General features: G+C 38.8%; 1 protein-coding gene across 1 annotated transcript in view; it reads left to right on the top strand.

Annotated features, from left to right (window-relative positions):
- The window catches only part of MROH9 (maestro heat like repeat family member 9), a 103,666-nt gene that overhangs the window by 32,852 nt on the left and 44,264 nt on the right, over positions 1–26,550 (top strand). The window contains exons 7-9 of the mRNA XM_025285960.3: positions 3,938–4,073; positions 7,362–7,486; positions 10,111–10,260. Of these exons, the coding sequence (XP_025141745.3) occupies positions 3,938–4,073; positions 7,362–7,486; positions 10,111–10,260 (411 nt within the window). The remainder of the gene's footprint in view (positions 1–3,937; positions 4,074–7,361; positions 7,487–10,110; positions 10,261–26,550) is intronic.

The raw sequence follows: 26,550 nt of genomic DNA, 5'->3' as shown, positions 1-26,550 counted from the left end.
GTTTTCCCTATGGACCCTGGAGAATCTGAAGCTATGAAGTAATGATGAAGGGTGGGAGGCAGAGGAAGCTTGAAGATGTGCTAACTCACTGAAAAGACTCACCTCCTACAGAAGGATCTACATTGCATCCCATCCTCCTATACTATTCCACAGGGAAATGAGTCCACTGGTAGACAAAATGTGAGGACTTATTTCTCAAAACAATTGCAAATTCCCTGAGAAAATCATCTTGGTTCTGTTGTTTAGACATACTTCAGCATGACCCCAGTGTCCCCATTCAGCTACTCTAAAGCCAAGTCGACCGGTTGACAAGTCTTGCTCACATACAAAATCCCCTAGTAGCATCCCATTCTTAAATATGACTAGACAACTGACACTTGGCAGGCATTTGAGAAAACCCTCCAAATACAATAGCCCCAGGTAAATAAAGAGTACAAAAATGATTATCAAAAATAGATAATTTGGGGTACAGATGAGTATCTAGTCTCAAAAGGAGTAAAGAGGAAATATTCATATTCCAAAAGGAAACAACAAAAAGTGAATATGGCCTCTGTACTGATTCATCAAGCAGGAATAGATAGGCAATGCCCCAAACTGATGTGAGAACTGAAGTGGAAGTCCATTGTTTAGAGATGGATAAGAAGCAGCTAAATGACTTAGTAAATGTTTGCCTTTGGAAGTTAACACTTGAAACTCTCATAATTCTTATAAGGAATGGAGAGGCCAGAGGTGTGCAAAAGAAGGAATCCATTAAGAAAGGGCCAGAAAACTAAGTAGGAGCACTTAGGGACAGAAACAGAGAAGCTACATTTCTCCAGATCTTAACTCTTTCCTACTTTCAGCACTTTATATAGATTTTCAAAAAAAAAAAACAGACAGAATTTTACTGTATTAAAAATTCCCGAAGTCTTGTGTTTAAGGAGGTGTGACTGAGGTTGGCAGACTTCTGAAAGGACCTGTGCAGGGCATAATCAGTGTGCCCCGAGGTTCAAACAACCTTACTCTTCTCTTTGCCCATACTAGGTCATGTCTCCCCTCCACCTCAAACATGCTATGCAATCTAGACATGACCACACCTATCCCCTGTAAATGCTCCCCAGCTCCAGTGAGATAAACTGTAAGACACACTCACCTGGTTCTAGATACTTTGTCTATAAGCATCTTTGCCATAGATATCTTTGTAGTGTAACTAATTGGCCATGAGGCAATTTTTTTTTTTCATGAAAAATAAAAGGAGGACATTGAAAAGGTCGTTATGAAAGTTGAAAATTTAATAACAAAATTTAAAAGACTTTCTTGAGAAATGCAACTTAAATACATTTAAAATGTGTGTTAATTCGTGTCAATCCTACCCCTGCAAAAAAATGGATTTTATTTTGTGGGTGGTACTTAAGCACTTGTCTTTGAAGGTTTTCATTCATAGTATACATTTTTTGCTTGTTGATTCATCTCCTCATTCAGCATGGCAATTTTTCTCTTTTTTTGCCAAAATTTCTTCCTTCATTAAGACAGGCATTGGTTTCTGGGTATTAGAATGCATATTTGTAACTGAGCTTTATATTGTGTCATAAAAACCTCTTTCCTGTTTTTTGTTTTGGCATCTTACCACATGTCTGTTCGTAGACATTCCAACATTCTATGGGAAATGTAGGTTCACCTCTGAGCCTTTGAGACTTTTAACCTCTTTTTCCTTCAATGTAGCATGTTTCAAAATAAGAAACCAACTCTTGGGGCAAATCATTGTCATCTGTCAGCTCAATAAAGCCATCAATAAATGGGCTAACTGAAAGAAAGTCTGACTCATTTCAACCAGTTGAAACCAAAGTGTCAGGCCGAACTGTCTAAATTATTTTATCTTTCACAGTAAAATTGCCTTATTACCAATTAGTCAGGTGTTAAAATGTTTGCAGCAGAAATGTATGTGGCAAAAATTTCTATGGTTGAGAAGCTTGTGGCAAAAATACTAGACACATACTCCTCCGTTACCCACAATAGAGAAAAAGAGCACCTTGCCCTTTTTTCTTAAACCTATAACACAATTGCAGTTCTGAAAATCTTGCCATTCAATGGAAAAAGAAACTTGGAATGCATACCAAAAGAGGAGAATATCCAGTGGAAATAAAAGGTTTCTTCCTAGGGCCTGAACAGTGACCTTTACTGTCTGCTTGTAGATTCTCCTAAATCACGTGCTGAGGCTTGTCCAACTCTTTGCATCCCCATGGACTGTAGCCCACCAGGCTTCTCTGTCCATGGAATTTCCCAGGCAAGAATACTGGAGTGGATTGCCATTTCCTACTGCAGGGGATCTTCCCAACCCAAGTATCGAACCTGTGTCTCCTGCATTGACAGATGGATTCTCTACCACAGAGCCACCTAAGGATGGGGGGAGCCCCAGGTATCCTTACAAAGAAGTATAGGCAGAAAGAATCCAGGGAAGACATCCAAAGAAGCAAGAGATTATCTTCCCTTCTACTTAGACCATCACTCCCAGCATTCTAACTTGGTTATACCCTTGGCACATGACCTAGGTCACCTCATGTTTTTTCAGGAATGACTCCATATAAGTGTGAGTGTGTGCTGTGTGTGTGTGAATGTGTGTAAGACTGAGATAGATGTGAGTGAGTCAAGTAACAAGAGAAGGTATATGAGATAAGGGTATATGAGAGTAATACAAAGAAGGAGAAACAGGTCTTGGGATCTCCCTGGAAGGTTGGTTTGACTCTTTTACCACCAACCATTGTTCATTCATCAAAACATCTATCTAGGAAAAGTAATAATTCATCTTAGAGACAGAAGATTCTGCAGGTCCACTAGTTGAGCAAACCTACATATGGGCAGAGTCCTAATTGTTTTTTAAAAATTGGTAATAATACTCACACCTTCAGAAAAGCAAAATGTCTCTTCCATCTCTTCTTCTACATGTCTGCTTCCCTCTCTATTTACATGTGATCTGACCAAACAAATCAGTCAAGATGAAAACCTAAGTATTCGAGAAGCCTATTTGAGAAGCCACAGGGAAGTTGTGTGTGTATGGGGTGGGGGAAGGTGGGAGGAGAGATACATAAATGTTCTGATAATAGCTTTCATACCCGAAGCAAATGTACTGAGTTTTTTAAAAAATTAATTTCCCTGGAAAGAATTAGAGCAATTGTAGGAAGAAAAGTCACACTTCTCCAGTGACTCACTCACAGAGTCATCTGAAGTGTTTCATACATGGAGAAGGAGCATGAAAGTTTTGGACATTTGCTCCCCTACCCAGTATCCTAAGAATTTGCTACCTACAAATAGGTACCTACTTTATGGAATAGAAACTAATATTAGGTGGAATCTCTAGTATTTCCAAGCACTTTGCTAGGAACTTTCCTTTTTGTCATAAATGTTACCCCCTTAGTTTCCACCATAATGTTACAAGGTAGCATTTGTTATATGCATTTCATAGATGAGAAAATTGAGACTCAGTAACAGAGCAAGGATTTTAATACATAGTTTGTGTACTCTGACACTCAACTGTAACCATAGTCAGATACAGTAAGCCCCCCACATATAAATCTTCAAGTTGTGATCATTCAAAGATGTGAATGCAAATATGCCAGCCATTTCACTGTACTACTGTACTTTTCAAAATACTGTACTGCAAGATTTTAGATGTGATATTTTTGTGGTTTTTTTAATGTATTTGTGTAAAAAGTATTATAAACCTATTACAGTAGAGTACTCTATAGCCGATTGTACCTAAGGTAAATTTTTTGGACTTATGAACAAATTGGACTTATGAACACACTCTCAGAACAGAGTATGTTCATATGTGGAGGACTTACTGTGTGTTTGAGTCTGTGTGAGTGTGTGTGTATGTGTGTGCATGTGTGTGTGCATATCAGACACAAACATTTAACATTGACTATGCTTAGCAAATGCGTTTTTCTATTTTGTTCACTAGGCAAGTGTTAATGCTCCATGTTTGGGTGTCCTGGCAGCAGAGTTATCTCTTTTGTGTTCTCATTCTGATCCCTCAATCACACAACAGGCATTTGTGGGAATGTATCACCTCCTCTGCATTGCAAAGTGTCAGAGCGGTAAGACTTATCTTTTGTAAGGGTTACGAAGAATCTGTTCCTAATTATTCTACTGTGGGTTCCAAGGAGGTACTACATCTGTATATTTCTAAATCCTGCCCCAAGATCTATAGCTCCATTTATCAAAATGTATTTTTAAATCTCTTTTAGAATTATTTTAAAAATGTTATAGTTGGTTCTTCAATATTTATCCCTGGGTCAGGAATATCACCTGGAGAAGGAAATGGCAACCCACTCCAGTATTCTTGCCTGGAAAATCCCATGGACAGAGGAGCCTGGCGGGCTAGAGTCCATGGGGTCACGAGGAGTCAGACATGACTAAGTGACTTACACTTTCACTTTCATACTTAGATTAGTGTCGGGGTGTTACTGGCAGGGACAGAAATGCTGGGTGGAGGCAGGGAAGAAAGAGCAGAAAAATTACCAATCAGTTCAGTTCAATTCAGTTGCTCAGTCATGTCCAACTCTTTGCGACCCCATGAACCGCAGCACGCAGACCTCCCTGTCCATCACCAACTCCTGGAGTTCACCCAAACCCATGTGCATTGTGTCAGTGAAGCCATCCAGCCATCTCATCCTCTGTCATCCCCTTCTCCTCCTGCCTTCAGTCTTTCCCAGCATCAGGGTCTTTTCCAATGAGTCAGTTCTTCACCTCAGGTGGCCAAAATACTGGAACTTCAGCTTCTGCATCAGGCCTTCCAGTGAATATTCAGAATTGATTTCCTTTAGGATGGACTGGTTGGATCTCCTTGCAGTCCAAGGTCAGACTCTCAAGAGTCTTCTCCAATACCATGGTTCAAAAGCATCAATTCTTCAGCACTCAGCTTTCTTTACAGTCCAACTCTCACATCCATACATGACCACTGGAAAAACCATATGGGACTCTTTAAAAAGAGGCATTCTTTTTGTCTCTAATGGAGCATCAAATAAAATTCTTGCTTCAATGATGGGGAAAAAGATGTAAATAAATGCTGTTCTGGTCTACCTAACAAAGCGTGACGGCAAGACCTTATGGTATCAAACTATTCCTAAGTACTTAAACAGAGAACAGATTTGCCCTCCCATAAAAAAATGTTTAAAGACAACAGATAACAAAGGACAATAATTCCTGAGAGAAGAGAACAAATGAATAAATAAAGCAGAGTCTACAGTTTATTGAGTTTACAACCTAGAGTAAGTTTCTAGGCTGCAGCCCAGAAATGAGCAACGCAAGGGTCTCACGTTGAAGATACAGAATTGGGAATCCAGAAAGATTAAGATATTTAGAGTTCACATGGCAGAGTACCAGAAAGGAGTGCTCCAGAGATCTGCAGAGAGTCCATTTAACTATTTAGCTATGTAAGGAAACTACCTGAGGTTTGTGGGGTGAGGGGGTAATACCCAAAATGGTTAAAGAGGTAAAAGCACTGAGTTCCAAAAGAACTGGAAATGGTGCCCATGCCTATAAGCTAGAATTTGAAACTTCATAATTCACAAGTAATAAAGCAGATTACTCAAAGAGATTTTGTCTCATCAGGAGGAAGAAAATTATCCCTGAATTACTTTAGTGCCATTCAGTCCATCTGTGTTAGTTGCTCAGTTGTGTCTGATTCTTTGCAATCCCACAGACTGTAAGCCAGGCTCCTCTGTCCATGAAATTCTCCAGGCAAGTATACTGGAGTAGGTAGCCATTCCCTTCTCCAGGGAATCTTCCCGATCCAAGAATCAAACGTGGGTCTCCTGCCTTACAGGCCAGAGATTCTTTACCATCTGAGCCACCATACAGTGTCAGAGGGAATGTGAAATGATACAACTTTGGAAAATAATTTGGCAGTATCCTAAAAAGTCAAACATACATCTACCATATGATCCAGTCATTCCTAAAAGAAATGAAAGCAAATATCCACTCAAAGACTCGTACATGAATGTTGACAGGATCTTTATTTTTAATAGCCCAAAACTGGAAACAACCAAATGTCCACCAAGAGGCAAATGAATACATAGATGATGGTATATATGTACAATGGGGTAGTATTCATCACAGAGAAATCAATCAACTACTGACAAATACAATAATGTGAATGAATTGCAAATAATTTTGCTGAATAAAAGATGCCAAGCAACAGAAGAGCAGCACATACTAAATTGCTCCACTTACATGAAATTAGAAAATACAAATGAAAGAATGCAGATCTGTGTGTATCTTTGAATCAGGAAGTGCTGTAGTGTGTATCCAGTAGCAGGTTTGAGCAATTATAAAAGGACAGGAGGAAACTTCTGGAGGGAATAAATCTTTTTTATTGCAGTAATACTCTTATGGGCATATACACATATATAACCAGTCCATCCTAAAGGAGACCAGTCCTGGGAGTTCTTTGGAAGGACTGATGCTGAAGCTGAAACTCCAATACTTTGGCCACCTCATGTGAAGAGTTGACTCATTGGAAAAGACTCTGATGCTGGGAGGGATTGGGGGCAGGAGGAGAAGGGGACGACAGAGGATGAGATGGCTGGATGGCATCACCGACTTGATGCACATGAGTTTGGGTGAACTCTGGGAGTTGGTGATGGACAGGGAGTCCTGGCGTGCTGCGATTCATGGGGTTGCAAAGAGTCAGACACGACTGAGCAACTGAACTGAACTGAATATATATATATATATATATATATATATGTCATTTGTGAAAGTCGCGCAGTCATGTCCTTTCTGAAATACACTCAGACTCTTTGCGACCCCATGAACTGTAGTCCATGGAATTCTCTAGGCCAGAATATTGGAGTGGGTAGCCTTTCCTTTTAAGAACTTACCAAATTATACACTTTAAATATGTTTCATATTGATTATATCTCTATAAAGCTGTTAGCAAATAAAAATTCAGTTAAAATCTACCTTTTCTAGAACTAAAGACATCTGCTCGTGAAGCTTATGTGAAAGCTTTTCTCTTTGTTGCTATACCACTCCCTCAGTTCTTTGCAAAATGCCTCCAAGTCTGCTCTTTTACCAATAGACTTTCCAACTTAGCAGTAGCTCTTCCATTGCACTGAACTATGCATTTGATGGCCAAAATGTACTTGATACTTGGTCATCCTATTAAAATTATATATGTCCTCCACAGAGACTTCTCTTAACACTTTATAAATTCTGGTCATAATATTAATATTTTATGTGACTAAACTTTCAGCAGAGAGTTAAACATTCAGAAAACTTTACATTCCCAGAATTGGGCAGGAAGAGGAAACTAGAAATAGCAATGTTATAGAAGGAACCAATGATCAAATGAAAATCTTAAACTTTCTTCCTTAATACAGAGGGTACCTCAAAAAGTAAAAATAAAAAGTATGATAAGCCTGGAAATCATTGTATCCAGCCTTCTTCCTCTGGTACAGAATTTCTACCCAAGAATTTGCAAAAAGACAAAAGTAAAATTGCTCAGGTAACTTAGCTCCCACTTTATCCTATAGCTTTTGTTTCATGTGTAAATTACTTTTAGTGGCAACTTATTTCAACAAAATTTATATTAATAGATTTCTTCTCTTTTATTTAAATTAAATTCAGTAAAGCAAAGAGTAAATGATAGAGTATTTGGTTTCTCGATCTTCATCTGTTAATAAGAATTATGCCTATTATTTGAGAACATAGCAATTTACATTATTTACTAGGCAATTCTTACAGAAAGCAAAATGAGGCAAGTGTTTCCTAGTTGTTATGCTTCTTTTTGTTTGGCTAATAAGTTACTAAAGATGGGAAACCTCTGGTTTTCTAGAAAAATTAGTGACATCAGCAATTAAGAGGTTTTTCAATGCTATTATAATTTACTCAGCAAACATCAAAATAATTTGGTATATACTTTAAAAACCTATTAAATTTTAAAAATTTCTTAAGTTTAAGTGATAAACCTTAGCACTAAGTAAGTAATTTCTACATTGACCCAACATTAGGGAAAATCATGAGACTCTATGTCTCTTTCAAGTGGTTTATGAAGCTTACTATCTCCACTTCCAGCTTGGTGTCCTCTCATCTGACTTTAATGTCCATAAGATTTAGAAATCCTGGATTTGGGGAGGGTGCCCTGGGTCCTTGTGTTCATGACCTCTATTACTCAGTTCCCAACTGTGAGATCAAAACAGGCCTAGGACAGCACTGTGTACAAGTGCAGTAGCTAAAAAATCCGGAGGTAGGGACTTTCAGAGGTAGATTGGGACAGGTAGGTGAGAGAATCTAAGGTTGTAGTAAGGAAACCAACAGGACCATTTACAACAACAAAGTCCAGAGGATGCAAATAGGAGGATATGCATCAAGGTTTTTAGCCAAGAGAGCTAGATCACGTTTTGTAAGGGAGTCTATCATTTGATGCACTCTACTGTCATATCTATACTTTTGTTACTGAGTCCAAGTTCATACTACTTACCACACAATAGGCCAATAAATCAACAGACAAGGTGTTGGGATAAGAAATAGCAACATATTTAGAAAACCCAAGAAGATGGTGGACTAGTATCCCAAAGAACCATCTTACTGGACTTAGAATTTAAGCTTCTTTTATATTAAAAATGGAGGAGGTGTGGCTAGTTGTTGGAAACTTATTGGTACTGGAATCCTTTGTTCTGCAGCTGTCCAGGTTGGTCTGGTCAAAATGCTCCTATAAACCTTCAGAAATAACAACTGTTATTTTCTTTTCTTCAACATTTAACCTCTATATGAATGGAAATGTGTTATACTGTAAAGGTCAAGCCTGGGAGGCAGAACATTGTTGAGAAAGGGCTAGTATGTATATTTCAGGCTATAGGCAACACTCTTTTACTATTTGAGATAAAAGTGCAAAGCCAGCATTTCTAATCACAGGTTATGGAGCACAAAGGCTAGAGTTAAAGGAATAGATCCAATATGGAGTCAGGTTTGTTTTTCTCCATTCTACCTTCACATGACAGAAACTTCTAACTCTATCTCTAAGTTTCACTAGGAATTTCTCCTTCCACAACTCTTAATAGACACTAAGCTATTTTGTTGAATAAACAAATATCCCAAAAGAATATCCCCTCTTCAATGATTTTTTTAACTCAACATCTTGTATAATCAAATCTTACTTTCTCAAAGTATAGCCAATTATGATATTCTGTTCACCTCACTAAGCCTTAGTGACCATCCTTTATCTTTCTTTCATAGCTTTCCAAAAATACTATACCTCACCTCTCTGCTCAGTAGGAGGGAGCCTGGTGGTCATCAGTTTTCAATTAGACCTCAATCCTTCCCTACTGACCAGAAAGATGTATGCTCCATTCCTTTAATGGGGATGCTGAAAAGCTGTTATTGGCAATATTGAATACTTTCTGTATTTCGAGAATGGCATACACACACACACACACACACAAGAAGTTTTGTATATATACATATACATTTAGAAAGGGAGAAAATGTGGTTCATTTGTCTTTCTTAACTGAGAGATCCATAGTACTGTGATTCTGTTCGCATTTTATGGTCCGTGGATGTTCCTCTAACTTTAAAAAGAGATTGTTTGAATTACAGTTGTTGTGCCTCAATCATAGACGTATGTGCCCTTTTTTCTCTTCCCACTTCTTGATGCTTCTCTGAAAAAGAGAAAAATACACACCCTTCAGTGGCCCTTCCTTTCTTATCCTATCCTTTCCTTCATCTTCTACAAATCATGCTTGTTTTGCATCTGAATGAGCTTATTTCCAAAGCTGAAGAATTTCACAATAGTTTTTAGTATTTGAATAGCTGAAATAGGGTTAAATCAATATTTTATAGTTCCCCTAAATTTTAATGCCATGGTTTCCCACTTCTCCCTGGCTTGCCCCAGAGCTAACTTATTCAGGTGAAAACGTTTTAATTGCTTTTAAAATAAGATGAAAAATAGATATGATTAAGTTTGAATGACAGTCATCTTAATACTAACACAGTGTAAAGTGTAATTTTTAATATGTTTAATGGAGGAAGAGGCTGACAATAGCAAAGGTACCTAAGACCCACAAAAATCATGTAGCTGTCTTTGTTGATATAAGTAAGGTGTGAGATCATGATTCTTCTTTTTGGTTTCAGAGTGTAGGAAAAACCTTATTGCCACCCTTGCTGACTGACTTTGTGTGGAGTCTCCTGATGAAACTCTCTGTACCTGATCAATCAATTGCATCTGAGGCAGCAACCATACTGAAACTGACTCTGGAATGTTATGCCCATAAGGTCACCATGGTAAGATATTTCACAATGAGTGGAGGAGTACAGAGTACATTCTCAAATGGGCTTTTTCTGACTTTGTTATATGCCTACTTCTTTTCATATATATTTCTTGTCATTGTTCATTATGTCACTTCAATCAAATGAAGCTTTTTGTATGAAATAGTTGAAGCATGCAGAAAAGTTTAAAAACTAGTGTAATGAACATCCAACCACCAATCATACCAAATTGTAACATTTTGCTATACTTGCTTCAAATTTTAAAGAAATACATTAACAACAATAAAATAGTACAAGTATAATTGAAATACCCTGTGTAACCATTAAGGAAAGTTTTAAGAGCCCTCAGTTTGCTGTAGGGCTGGCCACATATTTGTGGGTCCCAGTGCAAACTAAAATGTAGGAACTTCTTATTCAAAACATAGAAAAAAGTAGTATTAAATGTACAAGCATATGAAGCTCCCCCTCCTCAATTTATCATGGGGTTATTTTCTAATTTAAAAAAAAAACTAAAATTTTAAAATTTTAGCATGAATTCTGCAGTCCACCTTTATATTGTGCAACGCCAGTTATAGATGCAAATATAAGACCACACAACTTAACAAAATACTACAATTCCTATTTCATAGCTTATGCATGCACATGCATTTTATTCTTGCCAAAAAAGTTATAAACACTACACAAAACTAACTTAATTGTCTTTATTCAACTTCTTGTCATTCACACATTCTTTAACACTCTCTATCACCATCTTACTCATGAATACGGAAAGATCGGAAGGAAAACAATTTATGGATTGCCACATCTTTCTCTTTCCTCTGTTGTCATTTTCAGCCTAATTGACTGAAGCATCAATAAATGCTTATCTTATACCTGTTTTGATTTCCCACTGAACCCCTACACATTAATGTAGCCACTGGAATTCTATGGCCTTAGGGCATTGGGAATGCTACCTCTGAAAGGGGCTACTGACTCACATTCTTGGGCCTATCTGGTGGCTCAGTTGGTAAAGAATCCACCTGCAATGCAGGAGACCTGGGTTCAATCCCTGGGTTGGGAAGATTCCCTGGAGAAGGGAACGGCTACCCACTCCAGTATTCTGGGTTGGAGAATTCCATGAACTGTATAGTCCATGGGTTTGCAGAGTTGGACATGACTGAGAGGCTTTCACTGACTCACATATTGTACTTATCTCCTCCATGTACACGCAGGCTCCACTGTCCTTTGGGACTTTATTTAAAAACACAAGCTAAAGGAAAAACTTATTAAAAATTCAATATAGTGACAGCAGATGTTTAAACAAACTGACGGATCTTCAGCATATGGGACCTTATGCAGTTGCATAGGTCATAGGCCCATTAAACCAGCTCTGATGGAGACATAAGGGCTGACCTCCCAGTTCCCTCTCTTGACATAGCAGTGTTACATGATTATAGATAAACTGAGTGCTTGCATGCAAATTCAGAGAGCAGGAAAAAGGAAGTAATGCTTCTTACAAACTCCCATGCTAATATAGTCAGGAGCATTCCAAAAGGCAAGCAGAGCATTCCAAAAGGCAAAGCAGAGCAAGCTTGAGGGCAACAGTCATTTCCTTAACAAAATAAAGTTCTCCTCTCATGCAGTGAGGAAAGGAATCTAGGTAAAGCCATATCAGGTCATAGAGAGGAAGAGAAGCCAAATAGAAAACTAGATGTGTAAAACCAGCCTGTTCTACAAAAATCATTAACTAGGGAGAAAAAATGAACAAACTGGGGGTTAGGAACGTATTTCCCCAGCTCCCACAAACAATTGAACTACTGAATACAGTGGATTCTTATCTTGAACAGGGTTAGGTTCTAAAGTCAGTTATAAGGAAAAATCACATTAAAATTTTCCTGAAAATCTCCTAAATTTCAAATATAGTTTGTGGGCTTACAATTTCTAAATAATCTAATCCAGCACATCCTTCCTTGAGGATTGAAAAAAAATCATCTTTTCTACAATTGAACATACAGTAACATAGCTGGCTTGTTTTAGGGGCATGCTGAATTTATAGTAGTAGGGGGAGGATGAGAAGAAAAAGCTCCAAACCTAATAGTTAAGAGATCTGTGGAGAAGAACAATGGTTTATGTCTTCCATCTCATGTTCACCTTGGTAGGATGAATATTTTACAGTAAACACTTGTTTAGAGTAAAGGGTTGAATGTATGTTAAGTTGCTTCAGTCAATTCCAACTCTGCAATCCAATGGATTGTAGCTTGCTGGGCTCCTCTGTCCATAGGATTCTCCAAGCAATTATACTGGAATGGGTTGCCATGCCCTCCTCCAGGGGATCTTCCCAATCCCAGAACTGAAACTGTGTCTCCTGAGACTCCTGCATTGCAGGAGGATTCTTCACTACTGAGCCACCAGGGAAGCCCCAGAGTAAAGGGTTGTACACAGATAATTCAATTGTACATAAGGAAACTGCAATGGAATATAAATTTACATCAACCAACTTTTCAGCTTATAATCTCTGAGAAGCATTTTTGAAATAAGAAGTGAGGTGAGGTGTGTAGATTAAGCTTGATGTTGAATATACAACCTTTGGTTTGAGAAGAATTCCAGGTCTAGCTAAAACTCATTTAAAAGTGAAGAGGGGTTGAAGACAAGACAGTGGAGTAGAGGGACCTGAGTTTGCCTCTTCTCACAAATGCACCAAAATCACAACTAACCTCTGAACAACCATTGGCAAAAAGGACTGGACCATACCAAAAAAGATATTCTACATCAAAGACACAAAGAAGAAACCACAATGAAACAGTAGGAGGGGCACAGTAGTGATATAATCAAATCCCATAGCACTCAGGTGGGTAACCCACAAACCGGAAAATAATAATGTCACAGAAGTTCTCCCAGAAGTGAGAGCTCTGAGTCTCATGCCAGGCTCCCCAGCTTAGGGGACCAGCATTAGGAGAAGGAGTCTTCAGAGTATTTGGCTTTGAATATCAGTAAGGCTTGACTGCAGAAGGTCTGCAAGACTAAGAGAAACAGAGACATCACTCTTGGAAGGTACACACAAGTTCTTGTGTGTAAGAGGATCCAGGATAAAAGTAGTTATTTCATAGAAGCCTGGGCCAGAACTACCTGCTGGTCTGGGAGGGTTTCCTGAGAAGGCAAGGAGAAGCTCTGGCTCTCTCTGGGGTCATAAAAGCTGGTGGTGGACATATTGGGGAGTGTTCATCTACATGAGTAAAATGTCTTGTTTGGGTCTTTGGCACCAAGACCTGGCCCCATGCAACAGCCTGTAGTCTTTAGTGCTGGGGCCCTTCAGGTCAAACAACAGAGTTGGAACACAGCCACACCCAACAGCAGACAGGCTGCCTAAAGACTTCCTGAGCCCACAGCCACCAACAGATACACCCCTTGACATGTCTCTGTCCGCAAGAGAACCATGACCCATTTCTACCCACCAGAGGGCAGGCACCTACTCCTCCCACCAGGAAGCCGGCACAAGCCTCTAATCCAGCCTCCCCCACCAGGGGGCAGACACTAGACTAAGAAAATCATAATTCCACAGCCTGCAGAACTGAGTGTGCAAACACAAGTCAGAAACTACCCTGGGGCCAGTTAGTCCCTGGCCATTGGGTAATAAGAGGAAAATGTACTGCTGTGATACATAGGACATCCCCTACAGAGCGTCACTTCTCCAAGGTCAAGAAACATAACTAACCTACTACATGCATAAAAATACAAATAGAAATTTAGAAAAAAGACCGAGAAATAGATGGCAAAGAAATGTTCCAGACAAAGGAACAAGATAAAACTTCAGAAGGACAACTAAGTGAAATGAAGTGGAAAAAGGCAATCTATCCAAGAAAGGAGTTCAAAGTAATGAACATAAAGATGATTCAAGAACTTGGGAAAAGAATGGATTCACAGAACAAGAAGTCACAAGAAGTTTTTATCAAGAATACAATCAGTTTAGTTCAGTTCAGTCACTCAGTTGTGTCCGACTCTTTGCAACCCCATGGACTGCAGCACGCCAGGCTTCCCTGTCCATCACCAACTCCCAGAGCATGTTCAAACTCATGTCCATCAAGTTAGTGATGCCATCCAACCTACTCATCCTCTGTCATCCCCTTCTCCTCCTGCCTTCAATCTTGCCCAGCATCAGGATCTTTTCTAATGAGTCAGTTCTTCACATCAGGTGGCCAAACTATTGGAGCTCCAGTTTCAGCATCAGTCCTTCCAATGAATATTCAGGACTGATTTCCTTTAGGATTGACTGGTTTGGTCTCCTGGCAGTCCAGGGGACTCTCAATAGTCTTCTCCAACAACACAGTTCAAAAGCATCAATTCTTCGGTGCTCAATTTCTTGAGTACTTTCAATCTCTTCGAAGCCCAATTTCTTTGGGCTTCCCTGGTGGCTCAAATAGTAAATAATCCACCTGCAATGTGGGAAACCTGAGTTCAATCCCTGGGTTAGGAAGATCTCCTAGAAAAAGGAAAGGTTACCCACTCCAGTATTCTTGCCTGGATAATTCCATGGGCAAAGGAGCCTAGTGGGCCACAGTCCATGGGGTTGCAGAGAGTCAGACACAACTGAGTGACTTTCATTTCACTTCATGTGCACACGTGTGTGTGTGTGTGTGTGTGTGTGTGTACAACTTGTGTTTCAAGAATACAATGCTGCTGCTGCTGCTGCTGCTAAGTCGCTTCAGTCATGTCCGACTCTGTGCGACCCCATAGACAGCAGCCCAACCAGGCTTCCCCATCCCTGGGATTCTCCAGGCAAGAACACTGGAGTGGGTTGCCATTTCCTTCTCCAATGCATGAAAGTGAACAGTGAAAGTGAAGTCGCTCAGTTGTGTACGACTCTTAGCAACCCCATGGACTGTAGCCCACCAGGCTCCTCCATCCATGGGATTTTCCAGGCAAGAGTACTGGAGTGGGGTGCCATTGCTTTCTCTGCAAGAATACAATAACTGAAATGAAAAATACACTCAAAGGAATTAAGGGTGGAATATGTGAGGCAGAATAACGAATCAGTGAGTTGGAAAACAAAATATTGGAAATGACTGCTGCAGAACAGAATAAAGAAAATAGAACGAAAAGGAGTGAGGACAGTTTAAGAGACAACGGGGTCAAATACACCAACATTCACATTATAGATGTCCCAGAAGTAAAACAGGGAGAGAAAGAAGCTGAGAAAATATTTGAAAAGATAACAGCTGAAAATGTTCCTAACACAGGAAAGGAAACAATCACCTAAGTTCAAGAAGCACAGAGAATCCCATACAGGACTAATCCAAGCAAGAACACACAGAGACACACTGTAATCAAATTGACAAAACTTAAACACAGAGAAAACATTTAAAGCAACAAATAAGATAACAAAGAAATTCCCAAATAGTTATCAGTTGATTTGTTAGCAGAAACTGTAGACCAAGGGGGAGTGGAATAATATATTTAAAGTGATAAAAGAGAAATAATCTCATTCAGATTTGATAGATAAATCAAAAGCTTTACATACAAGCAAAAGCTACAAGAATTCAGCACCACCAAACTAGCTTTACAATAAATGCTAAAGAAACTTCTCAAAGTGGAAAATAAGAGACTACAAGTAGAAACAAAAAAAATTATGAAAGTAGTAGCTCACCAGTAAATGTAGGAGATTATCCACAGACAAATATGATATCAAAATCAGTAATCATGAGAGAAGAAGAGTACAAATGCAGGATATTAAAAATGCATTTGAAATTAAGAGATCAGGAACTTAAAATAATCATGCACATATATATAGACTGCTATCCCAAATGTCATGGTAACCGCAAATCAAAAATTTGTAATGGTTATACACACAAAAAAGGTATCCAAACACAACACTAAAGATAGTCATCAAATCACAAAAGAAGAAAGGGAGGAAAATATCTACAAAACACAAATTCAAAACTATCAACAAAATGGCAATAAGAATCCACATATTGATAATTACCTTAAGTATAAATGGAATAAATGCTCCAACCAAAGACATAGATTGGCTGAATGGATACAAAAGTAGGACTCATATATATGCAGCCTACAGAAGACCTACTTAAGATCTAGAGACATATACAGACAAAAGTGAGGTGATAGAAAAAGATATTCCATGCAAATAGAAATCAAAAGAGAGATGAAGTAGCAATACTTATCCGACAAAATAGACTTTAATATAAAGCCTGTTATCTGAGACAAAAAAAGGACACTACATAATGATTGAGGGATCAACCCAAGGAATAGAAATAACAATTGTAAATTTCTATGTTCCCCCATCATAAGAGCATCTCAATATATCAGACAAACATTATCAAACACAAAAGGAGAAAATAACAGCAACACAATCATAGTGGGAAAATTTATCATCCCACTTACATCAATGGACAGATCATCTAGACAAAACATCAATAAGGAAATACAGGTGACACATTAGACTAGATAGACTGAATTGATATTTAGATGGAGCATTCCATCTGAAAGCAGCAGAATATACATTCTTTTTAAGAGCACATGGAACAGTCTCCAGGATAGTTCTGGGCCACAAAGCAAGCCTCATTAAATTTATAAAATTGAAATCATATCAAACATCTTTTCCAACTACAACACTATGCGATTAGAAATCAACTATAAGGGAAAATCTAAAAAGCACAAATACTACTACTACTACTGCTGTCGCTTCAGTCGTGTCCGACTCTGTGCGACCCCATAGACGGCAGCCCACCAGGCTCCCCAGTCCCTGGGATTCTCCAGGCAAGAACACTGGAGTGGGTTGCCATTTCCTTCTCCAATGCATGAAAGTGAAAAGTGAAAGTGAACTCGCTCAGTCGTGTTCGACTCTTAGCGACCCCATGGACTGTGTAGCCCACCAGGCTCCTCTGTCCATGGGATTTTCCAGGCAAGAGTACTGGAGTGGGGTGCCATTGCCTTCTCCAATGCATGAAAGTGAAAAGTGAAAGTGAAGTCGCTCAGTCGTGTTCGACTCTTAGCGACCCCATGGACTGTGTAGCCCACCAGGCTCCTCTGTCCATGGGATTTTCCAGGCAAGAGTACTGGAGTGGGGTGCCATTGCCTTCTCCAAAAAGCACAAATACATGGAACCTAAACAATATGCTCCTAAACAACCAATGGATCACTAAGGAAATCAAAGAGGAAATAAATACCTGGAAACAAATGAAAATTAAAACAATGATCTAAAATCTATGGGATGCAGCAAAAGCAGTTCTAAGAGCTAAGCTTAAAGCGATATGAGGTTATCAAAAAAAACAAGAAAAATCTCAGATAAACAGCCTAACTTACACCTAAAGCAACTAGAGAAAGAACCAAAAAAATTCAGAATTAATAGGAGAAAAGAAATCATAAAGATCAGAGCAGACATAAATGAAATATAGACTAAAGAAAGAAAAGATCAACAAAAATAAAAGATGGTTCTTTGAAAATATTTTAAAAACTGATAAACCTTTAGCTAGACTCATAAAGAGAAAAAAAAAAAAAAGGGAGAGGACCCAAATCAATAAAACTAGAAATGAAAATGGAAAAGTTACAATGGATACAACAGAAATGCAAAGGATCATACTACTACTAGAAGCAACTATACACTCCAAAATGGACAATATAGAAGAAATGGACAAACTCTCAGAAAGGTAAAATCCCCCAAGACTGAACCAGGAAGAAATAGAAAATATGAACAGACTAATAGCAAGTTCTGAAATTTAAACTGTGATTTAAAAACTTTCAACAAGCAAAAGTTCCAGAATGGCTAGCTTCACAGGCAAATTCTACCAAATATTTAGAGAAAACTACTATAATAAACATCTATACTACTAACATCTACTAAACATCTATGCTACTAAAATTGTTCCCAAAAAATTGCAAAGGAATACTTTAGAACTAATTCTATAATGCCATCATCACCCTGATACCAAAACCAGACAAAAATGGTTTGGGAGAATGACATTAAAACATGTATAATATCATATATGAAATGAATTGCCAGTCCAGGTTCGATGCACGATACTGGATGCTTGGGGCTGGTGCACTGGGACGGCCCAGAGGGATGGTACGGGGAGGGAGGAGAAAGGAGGGTTAAGGATGGGAACACGGGTATACCTGTGGCAGATTCATGTTGATATATGGCAAAACCAATACAATATTGTAAAGATAAAAAATAAAATAAAATAATTTAAAAAATAATAAAAAAAACACAAAAAAGAAAATTACACACCAATATCACTGATGATTATAGACATAAAGATCCTCAATAAAATGTTAGCAAACCAAATCCAAAAATACACTAAAAGGATCATATACCATGGCCAAGTGGGATTTATCCCACAGATGCAAGGATTTTACAAAATCTGCAAATCAATCATAATGTGATATAAAACATTAAAAAATTGAAGAACAAATCCATGTGATCATTACAGCAGATGCAGAAAAATCTTTTGATAAAATTCAACATCCATTTATGATAAAAAAAAACTCTTCAGAGAGTGGGCACAGAGGGAACATACCTCAACACAATAAAGACCATATATGACAAACCCACATCTAACATAATACTCAATGTGAAAAGCTGAAAGCATTTCCTCTAAGATCAGTAACAAGACAGTTAAACACCACTTTCATTAAACACAGTTTCAGAAGTATTATTCACAGTAATCAGAGAAGAAAAAGAAATAAAGGGAATCCAATTGGAAAGGAAGAAGTAAAACTGTTACTGTTTGCAGATGATGTGATACTATAGATTGAAAATTCTTAAGATGCTACCAGAAAACTACTAAAACTCATCAATGAATTCGGTAAAGTTGCAGGATGAAAAATAAATATGCAGAAATATGTAGCATTTCTATACACTAACCATAAAAGATTAGAAAGTGAAATTAAGGAAACAATCTCATTTACCATCACATCAAAAAGAATAAAATAAACCTATGCAACATGGTCCACCAGAGAAGGGAATGGCAAACCACTTCAGTATTCTTGCCTTGGGAACGCCATGAACAGCATGAAAAGGCAAAAGTCAGGACACTGAAAGATGAACTCCTCAAGTCGGTAGGTGCCCAATATGCTACTGAAGATCAGTGGGGCAGTAACTCCAGAAAGAATGAAGAGATGGAGTCAAAGTAAAGACAACACCCAGTTGTGGATGTGACTGATGTTGGAAGCAAAGTCCGATGCTATAAAGAGCAATATTGTATAGGAACCTGGAATGTTAGGTCCATGAATCAAGGCAAATTGGAAGTGGTCAAACAGGAGATGGCAAGAGTGAACATCAATGTTTTAGGAATCAGTGAACTAAAATGAACTGGAATATGTGAATTTAACTCAGATGGCCATTATATCTATTACTGTGGGCAAGAATCCCTTAGAAGAAATAGAGTAGCAATGATAGTAAACAAAAGAGTCCAAAATGCAATACTTGAATACAATCTCAAAAACGACAATGATCTCTGTTCTTTTCCAAGGCAAACCTTTCAATATCATGGTAATCCAGGTCTATGCCGCAACCAGTAATACTGAAGAAGCTAAAGTTGAATGGCTACAAGACTTTTCAGAACTAACACCCAAAAAAGATGTCCTTTTCATTGTAGGGGACTGGAATGCAAAAGTAGGAAGTCAAGAGATAACCTGGAATAACAGGCAAATTTGGCCTTGGAGTACAAAACAAAGCAGGTCAAAGGCTAACATTTGTCAAGGGAATGCACTGGTCATAGGAAGCGCCCCCTTCCAACAACACAATAGAAGACTCTACACATGGACATCACCAGATGGTCAACACCAAAATCAGACTGATTATATTCTTTGCACCCAAAGATGGAGAAGCTCTATACAGTCAGCAAAAACAAGAACAGGAGCTGACTGTGGCTCAGATCATGAACTCCTTATTGCCAAATTCAGACATAAATTGAATAAAGTAGGAAAACCACTAGACCATTCAGGTATGATCTAAATGAAATCCCTAGCGATTATACAGTGGAAGAGAGAAATGGATTCAAGGCATTAGATCTGATAGAGTGCCTGAAGAACTATGGATAGAGGTTCGTGATATTGTACAGGAGGCAGTGATCAAGACCATCCCCAAGAAAAAGAAATGTAGGCAAAATGGTTGTTTGAAGAAGTCTTACAAATAACTGTGAAAAGAAGAGAAGCAAAAGGCAAAGGAGAAAAGGAAAGATATAAACATCTGAATGCAGAGTTCCAAAGAATAGCAAGGAGAGATAAGAAAGCCTTCCTCAGTGATCAGTGCAAAGAAATAGAGGAAAACAACAGAATGGGAAAGACTAAAGATCTCTTCAAGAAAATTAGAAATACCAAGAAAACATTTCATGCAAAGATGGGGACAATAAAGGACAGAAATGGTATGGATGTAACAGAAGCAGAAGATATTAAGAAGAGGTGGCAAGAATACACAGAACAACTGTACAAAAAAGATCCTCATGATCCTGATAACCATGATGATGTAATCACTCACCTACAGCCCGATATCCTGGAATGAGAAGTCAAGCGGGCCTTAGGAAGCATCACTACAAACAAAGCTAGTGGAGGTGATGGAATTCCAGTTGAGCTATTTCAAATCCTGGAAGATGATTCTGTGAAAGTGCTGCCCTCAATATGCCAGCAACTTTGGAAAACTCAGCAGTGGCCACAGTACTGGAAAAGGTCAGTTTTCATTCCAATCCGTAAGAAAGGCAATGCCAAAGAATGTTCAAACTGCCGTACAATTGCACTCATCTCACACGCTAGCAAAGTAATGCTAAAAATTCTCTAAGTCAGGCTTCAACAATACATGAACAGTGAACTTCCAGATGTTCAATCTGGATTTAGAAAATGCAGAGGAACCAGAGATAAAATTGCCAACATCCATTTGATCATCAAAAAGGCAAGAGAGTTCCAGAAAAACATCTACTTCTGTTTTATTGACCACACCAAAGCCTTTGGCTGTGTGGATCACAACAAACTGTGGAAAATTCTTAAAGAGATGGGAATACCAGACCCCTGACATGCCTCCTGAGAAATCTGTATGCAGGTCAAGAAGCAACAGTTAGAACCAGACATAGAACAACAGACTGTTTTCAAATCGGGAAAGGAGTATGTCAAGGCTCTATATTTTCACCCTGCTTATTTAAATTATATGCAGAGTACATCATACAAAATGCTGGGCTGGATGAAGCACAAGTTGGAATCAAGACTGCTGGGTGAAATATCAATAACCTCAGATATGCAGATGACACCACCCTTATGGCAGAAAGTGAAGGGGAACTAAAGAGCCTATTGATGAAAGTGAAAGAGGAAAGTGTAAAAGTTGGCTTAAAACTCAACATTCAGAAAACTAAGATCATGGCATCCAGTCCCTCACTTCATGGCAAATAGATGGGGACACAATGGAAACCATGACAGACTTTATTTTCTTAGGCTCCAAAATCAATGCAGATGGTGGCTACAGGCATGAAATTAAAAGATGCTTGCTCCTTGGAAGTAAAGTTATGACCAACCTAGACAGCATATTAAAAAGCAAAGACATTACTTTGCCAACAAAGGTCTGTTTAGTCAAAGCTATGGTTTTTCCAGTAGTCATGCATGGATGTGAGAGTTGAACTATAAAGAAACCTAAGTACCGAAGAATGGATGCGTTTGAACTGTGGTGTTGGAGAAGACTCTTGAGAGTTCCTTAGACTGCAAGGAGATGAAACCAGTCAATCCTAAATTAAATCAGTTCTGAATATTCATTGGAAGGACTGATGCTGAAGCTGAAACTCCAATACTTTCCCACTGGATGTGAAGCACTGACTCATTGGAAAAGACCCTGATGCTGGGCAAGATGAAGGCTGGAGGAGAAGGGGATGACAGAGGATGAGATGGTTTGATGGCATCCCCGACTTGATGGACATGAGTTTGAGTAAGTTCCGGGATTTGGTGATGGACAGGAAAACCTGGTGTGCTGCTGTCCATGAGGTCACAAAGAGTTGGACATGACTGAGCAACTGAACTGAACTGAACTGAAAATAAGGAGGCAAAAGACCTATACTAGAAAAAGTTTAAAAGGTTGGTGATAAAATTGAAGATGACACAAAGGGAAGTAAAGATATACCATATTCTTGGATTGGAGGAGTATTATTAAAGCAACTAGGTTGAGACTTCTTTGGTGGTCCAGTGGTTCAAAATACACCTGCCAATGAAGGGGACATAGTTATAATCCCTGGTCCAGGAAGATCCCACATGCTGTGGAGCAACTAAGCCCATGCATCACAACTCTCTGAACCTGTACTCTAGAACCCATGCTTCACAGCCCATGCTCCACATGAGAGAAATCACTACAATAAGAAGTCCATGTACTGCAATGAAGTGTAGCCCCTGCTCAGCAGAATCAGAGCCCCACATGCAGTAACAAAGACCTAATATAGCCAAAAATAAATAAATACACTTTTTACAAAAATGAGTAGACTACCCCAAACAGTGTATACATCCAATGGAATCTCTATGAAATTACCAATGGCATTTTTCTAAGAACTAGAACAAAAAATTTTTAAATTTATATGGAAACATAAAAGACCCCCAAATACCCAAAACAATCTAGAGAAAGAAGAATGGACCTGAATGAATCACACTTCTTTACGTCAAATTATATTACAAAGCTACAGTAATCAAAATAGTATGGTACTGGCAACAGAAACAGATACATAGATCAATAGAACAACACAGAAAGCCTAGAAATAATCCCACACACCTATGGTCAATGAATCTACAACAAAGAAAGTAATATACAATGGAGAAAAGACAATCTCTTCAAGTTGTGCTCAGAAAATTGAACAGCTACATGTAAAATAATAATATTTCTAACATTTCTAACAATGTTCGTGACACTGTATAGGAGACAGGGATCAAGAACATCCCCATGGAAAAGAAATGCAAAAAAGCAAAATGGCTTTCTGGGGAGGCCTTACAAATAGCTGTGAAAAGAAGAGAAGTGAAAAGCAAAGGAGAAAAGGAAAGATATAAGCATCTGAATGCAGAGTTCTAAAGAATAGCAAGGAGAGATAAGAAAGCCTTCCTCAGCAATCAGTGCAAAGAAATAGAGGAAAGCAACAGAATGGGAAAGACTAGAGATCTCTTCAAGAAAATTAGAAATACCAAGAAAACATTTCATGCAAAGATGGGGACAATAAAGGACAGAAATGGTATGGACGTAACAGAAGCAGTAGATATTAAGAAGAGGTGGTAAGAATACACAGAAGAACTGTACAAAAAAGATCTTCATGACCCTGATAACCATGATGATGTAATCACTCACCTACAGCCTGACACCCTGGAATGAGAAGTCAAGCGGGCCTTAGGAAGCATCACTACAAACAAAGCTAGTGGAGGTGATGGAATTCCAGTTGAGCTATTTCAAATCCTGGAAGATGATGCTGTGAAAGTGCTGCACTCAATATGCCGGCAACTTTGGAAAACTCAGCAGTGGCCACAGGACTGGAAAAGCTCAGTTTTCATTCTAATCTGTAAGAAAGGCAATGCCAAAGAATTGAACAAAGAATTGAACTGCTGCACAATTGCATGCATCTCACATGCTAGTAAAGTAATGCTCAAAATTCTCCAAGCCAGGCTTCAGAAATACTGAACCATGAACTTCCAGATGTTCAAGCTGGTTTTAGAAAAGGCAAAGGAACCAGAGATCAAATTGCCAACATCCACTGGATCATCAAAAAAGCAAGAGAGTTCCAGAAAAACATCTATTTCTGCTTTATTGACTATGCCAAAGCCTTTGACTGTGTGGATCACAATAAACTGTGGAAAATTCTGAAAGAAGTGGCAATACCAGACCACCTGACCTGCCTCTTGAGAAACCTATATGCAGGTCAGGAAACAATAGTTAGAACTGGACATGGAACCACAGACTGGTTCCAAATAGGAAAAGGAGTACGTCAAGGGTGTATATTGTCACCCTGCTTATTTAACTTCTATGCAGAGTACATCATGATAAACACTGGGCTGGAAGAAGCACAAGCTGGAATGAAGATTGCTGGGAGAGATATCAATAACCTCAGATATGCAGATGACACCACCCTTATGGCAGAAAGTGAAGAGGAACTAAAAAGCCTCTTGATGAAAGTGAAAGAGGAGAGTGAAAAAGTGGCTTAAAGCTCAACATTCAGAAAACTAAGATCATGGCATCTGGTCCCATCACTTCATGGCAAATAGATGGGGAAACAGTGGAAACAGCATCAGACTTTATATTTTTGGGCTCCAAAATCACTGCAGATGGTGATCGCAGCCATGAAATTAATAGACGCTTACTGCTTAGAAGGAAAGTTATGACCAACCTAGATAGCATATTCAAAAGCAGAGACATTACTTTGCCAACAAAGTCCGTCTAGTCAAGGCTATGGTTTTTCCAGTGGTCATGTATGGATGTGAGACTTGGACTGTGAAGAAAGCTGAGTGCCGAAGAATGGATGCTTTTGAACTGTGCTGTTGGATAAGACTCTTGAGAGTCCCTTGGACTGCAAGGAGATCCAACCAGTCCATTCTGAAGGAGATCAGTCCTGGGTGTTCTTTGGCAGGAATGATGCTAAAGCTGAAACTCCAGGACTTTGGCCACCTCATGCAAAGAGCTGACTCATTGGAAAAGACTTTGATGCTGGGAGGGACTGGGGGCAAGAGGAGAAGGGGACAACAGAGGATGAGATGACTGGATGGCATCACCAACTTGATGGATGTGAGTTTGAGTGAACTGTGGGATTTGGTGATTGGACAGAGAGGCCAGGTGTGCTGCGATTCATGGGGTCGCAAAGAGTCGGATACGACTGAGCAAGTCAACTGACTGACTGACAGAGCAACTATTGATGAGAAAGACTAGGAGACTAGCAGAAAAACAAATCTACAACTAAAGAACTAAAGAAGGAAGCACAATAAGATGGGTAGGAAGTCAGACACACTATACAGTCAATATCCATACCCCCAGGTTGGAGACCAATGAAGCAGAGGATAATCACAATTTCAGAGGTTCTGTCCAAGGAGTAAGGCATCTAAAGCCCACATTGGGCTAGCCAGCTTGGGGTCTGTTTGCACCAGACAGATGAACTCCCAGAATATCTGATTTTGAAGGCCTCTGAGCCTTGCTTTCAGGAGAGTCAGAGGGCTGTAAGAAACGAAGACTTTACTCTTAAAGCATACACGGTAAAACTTACATGCTCAAAGACCCAGGGCAGAAGCAGTAATTCAGAAAGAATGTGGGTCAAACACACTGATCTTGGAGAGCCTCCTAGAGTGAGTAATGATGATGAAAGTTACAGTGTGGCAAACATAGCCAAGAATAATGTAATATCTTCACACAATGACAGATGAGAAATTTACATGGTGAACATTTTGTAACATATAGAAATATGGAATCACTATGTTGTACACCAGAAACTAAGGAAGTGTTGTAGGTCAATTATATTTCAAAAACAAATTAAATTCATAGAAAAGGAGATAGGATTTGTGGCTTGCCAAAGGCCGGTGGGAGGTGTAATTTCCAGTTAGAAGATAAATAAGTACTAGGGATATAAGGCACAACATGATAAATGTAACTAACACTGCTGTATATTATATATGCAAGTTGTTGAGAGTAAATTCTAAGAGTTCTTCACCAGAAAATATTTTTTCTTTTCCTTTTATTTTACATGATGGATGTATGCTAAACTTATTGTGGTAATCATTTCATGATGTATGGGCATCAAATCATTGTGCTATATGCTTTAAACTTATACAATGCTTTTTGTCAATTATGATCTCAATAAAACTTGAAGGCGATGACTCTCATGGAGGCAGCGACTCTCATGGAGGCAGCAAGCATGAGATGTGTCTGTTGCCCTCATTAGGTTTAATTACCCAATTGGATCATGATCATGTCTTAGTCTCTCAAAGTGTTCTAGTAATTGTCAGTGGTTTACATGAAGTGACCATGGGTGTATCAAACTGTACAAAACTGTATGAAAACTGTATCAGTGTTGTACAACATATTTCTAAAATGAAAAGGCTCTCATATTCTCCTCACTCTGCATTTTGCTGTTGGTGTGACAAGGCATTTTAAGATGTTCCTGGCATTTTTTTTTTAATTTGTAAGATTATGGGTTAACTTTATGGTCATTGGCTAGAAATCCCAAGTTCTCAACTGTATGTATGCATAGTTTGTAAAAGAACAAAGCAACTGAGATACACTCTTAATGTTCCTTGTTTGGTGTGGAGGCTGTGGGGCAATGCCTTCCAGAGGGTCCGTAGCTCAGGGCGTGCACTGTGGAACTGGATCTGTGGACACTACAGTGGGCATCC

This window comes from Bubalus bubalis, chromosome 5 (assembly GCF_019923935.1).
Source record: "Bubalus bubalis isolate 160015118507 breed Murrah chromosome 5, NDDB_SH_1, whole genome shotgun sequence".
NCBI lineage: Eukaryota > Metazoa > Chordata > Mammalia > Artiodactyla > Bovidae > Bubalus > Bubalus bubalis.
Note: the sequence above shows the minus strand (reverse complement) of the source record. Positions and strands in the feature narration are given on the sequence as shown.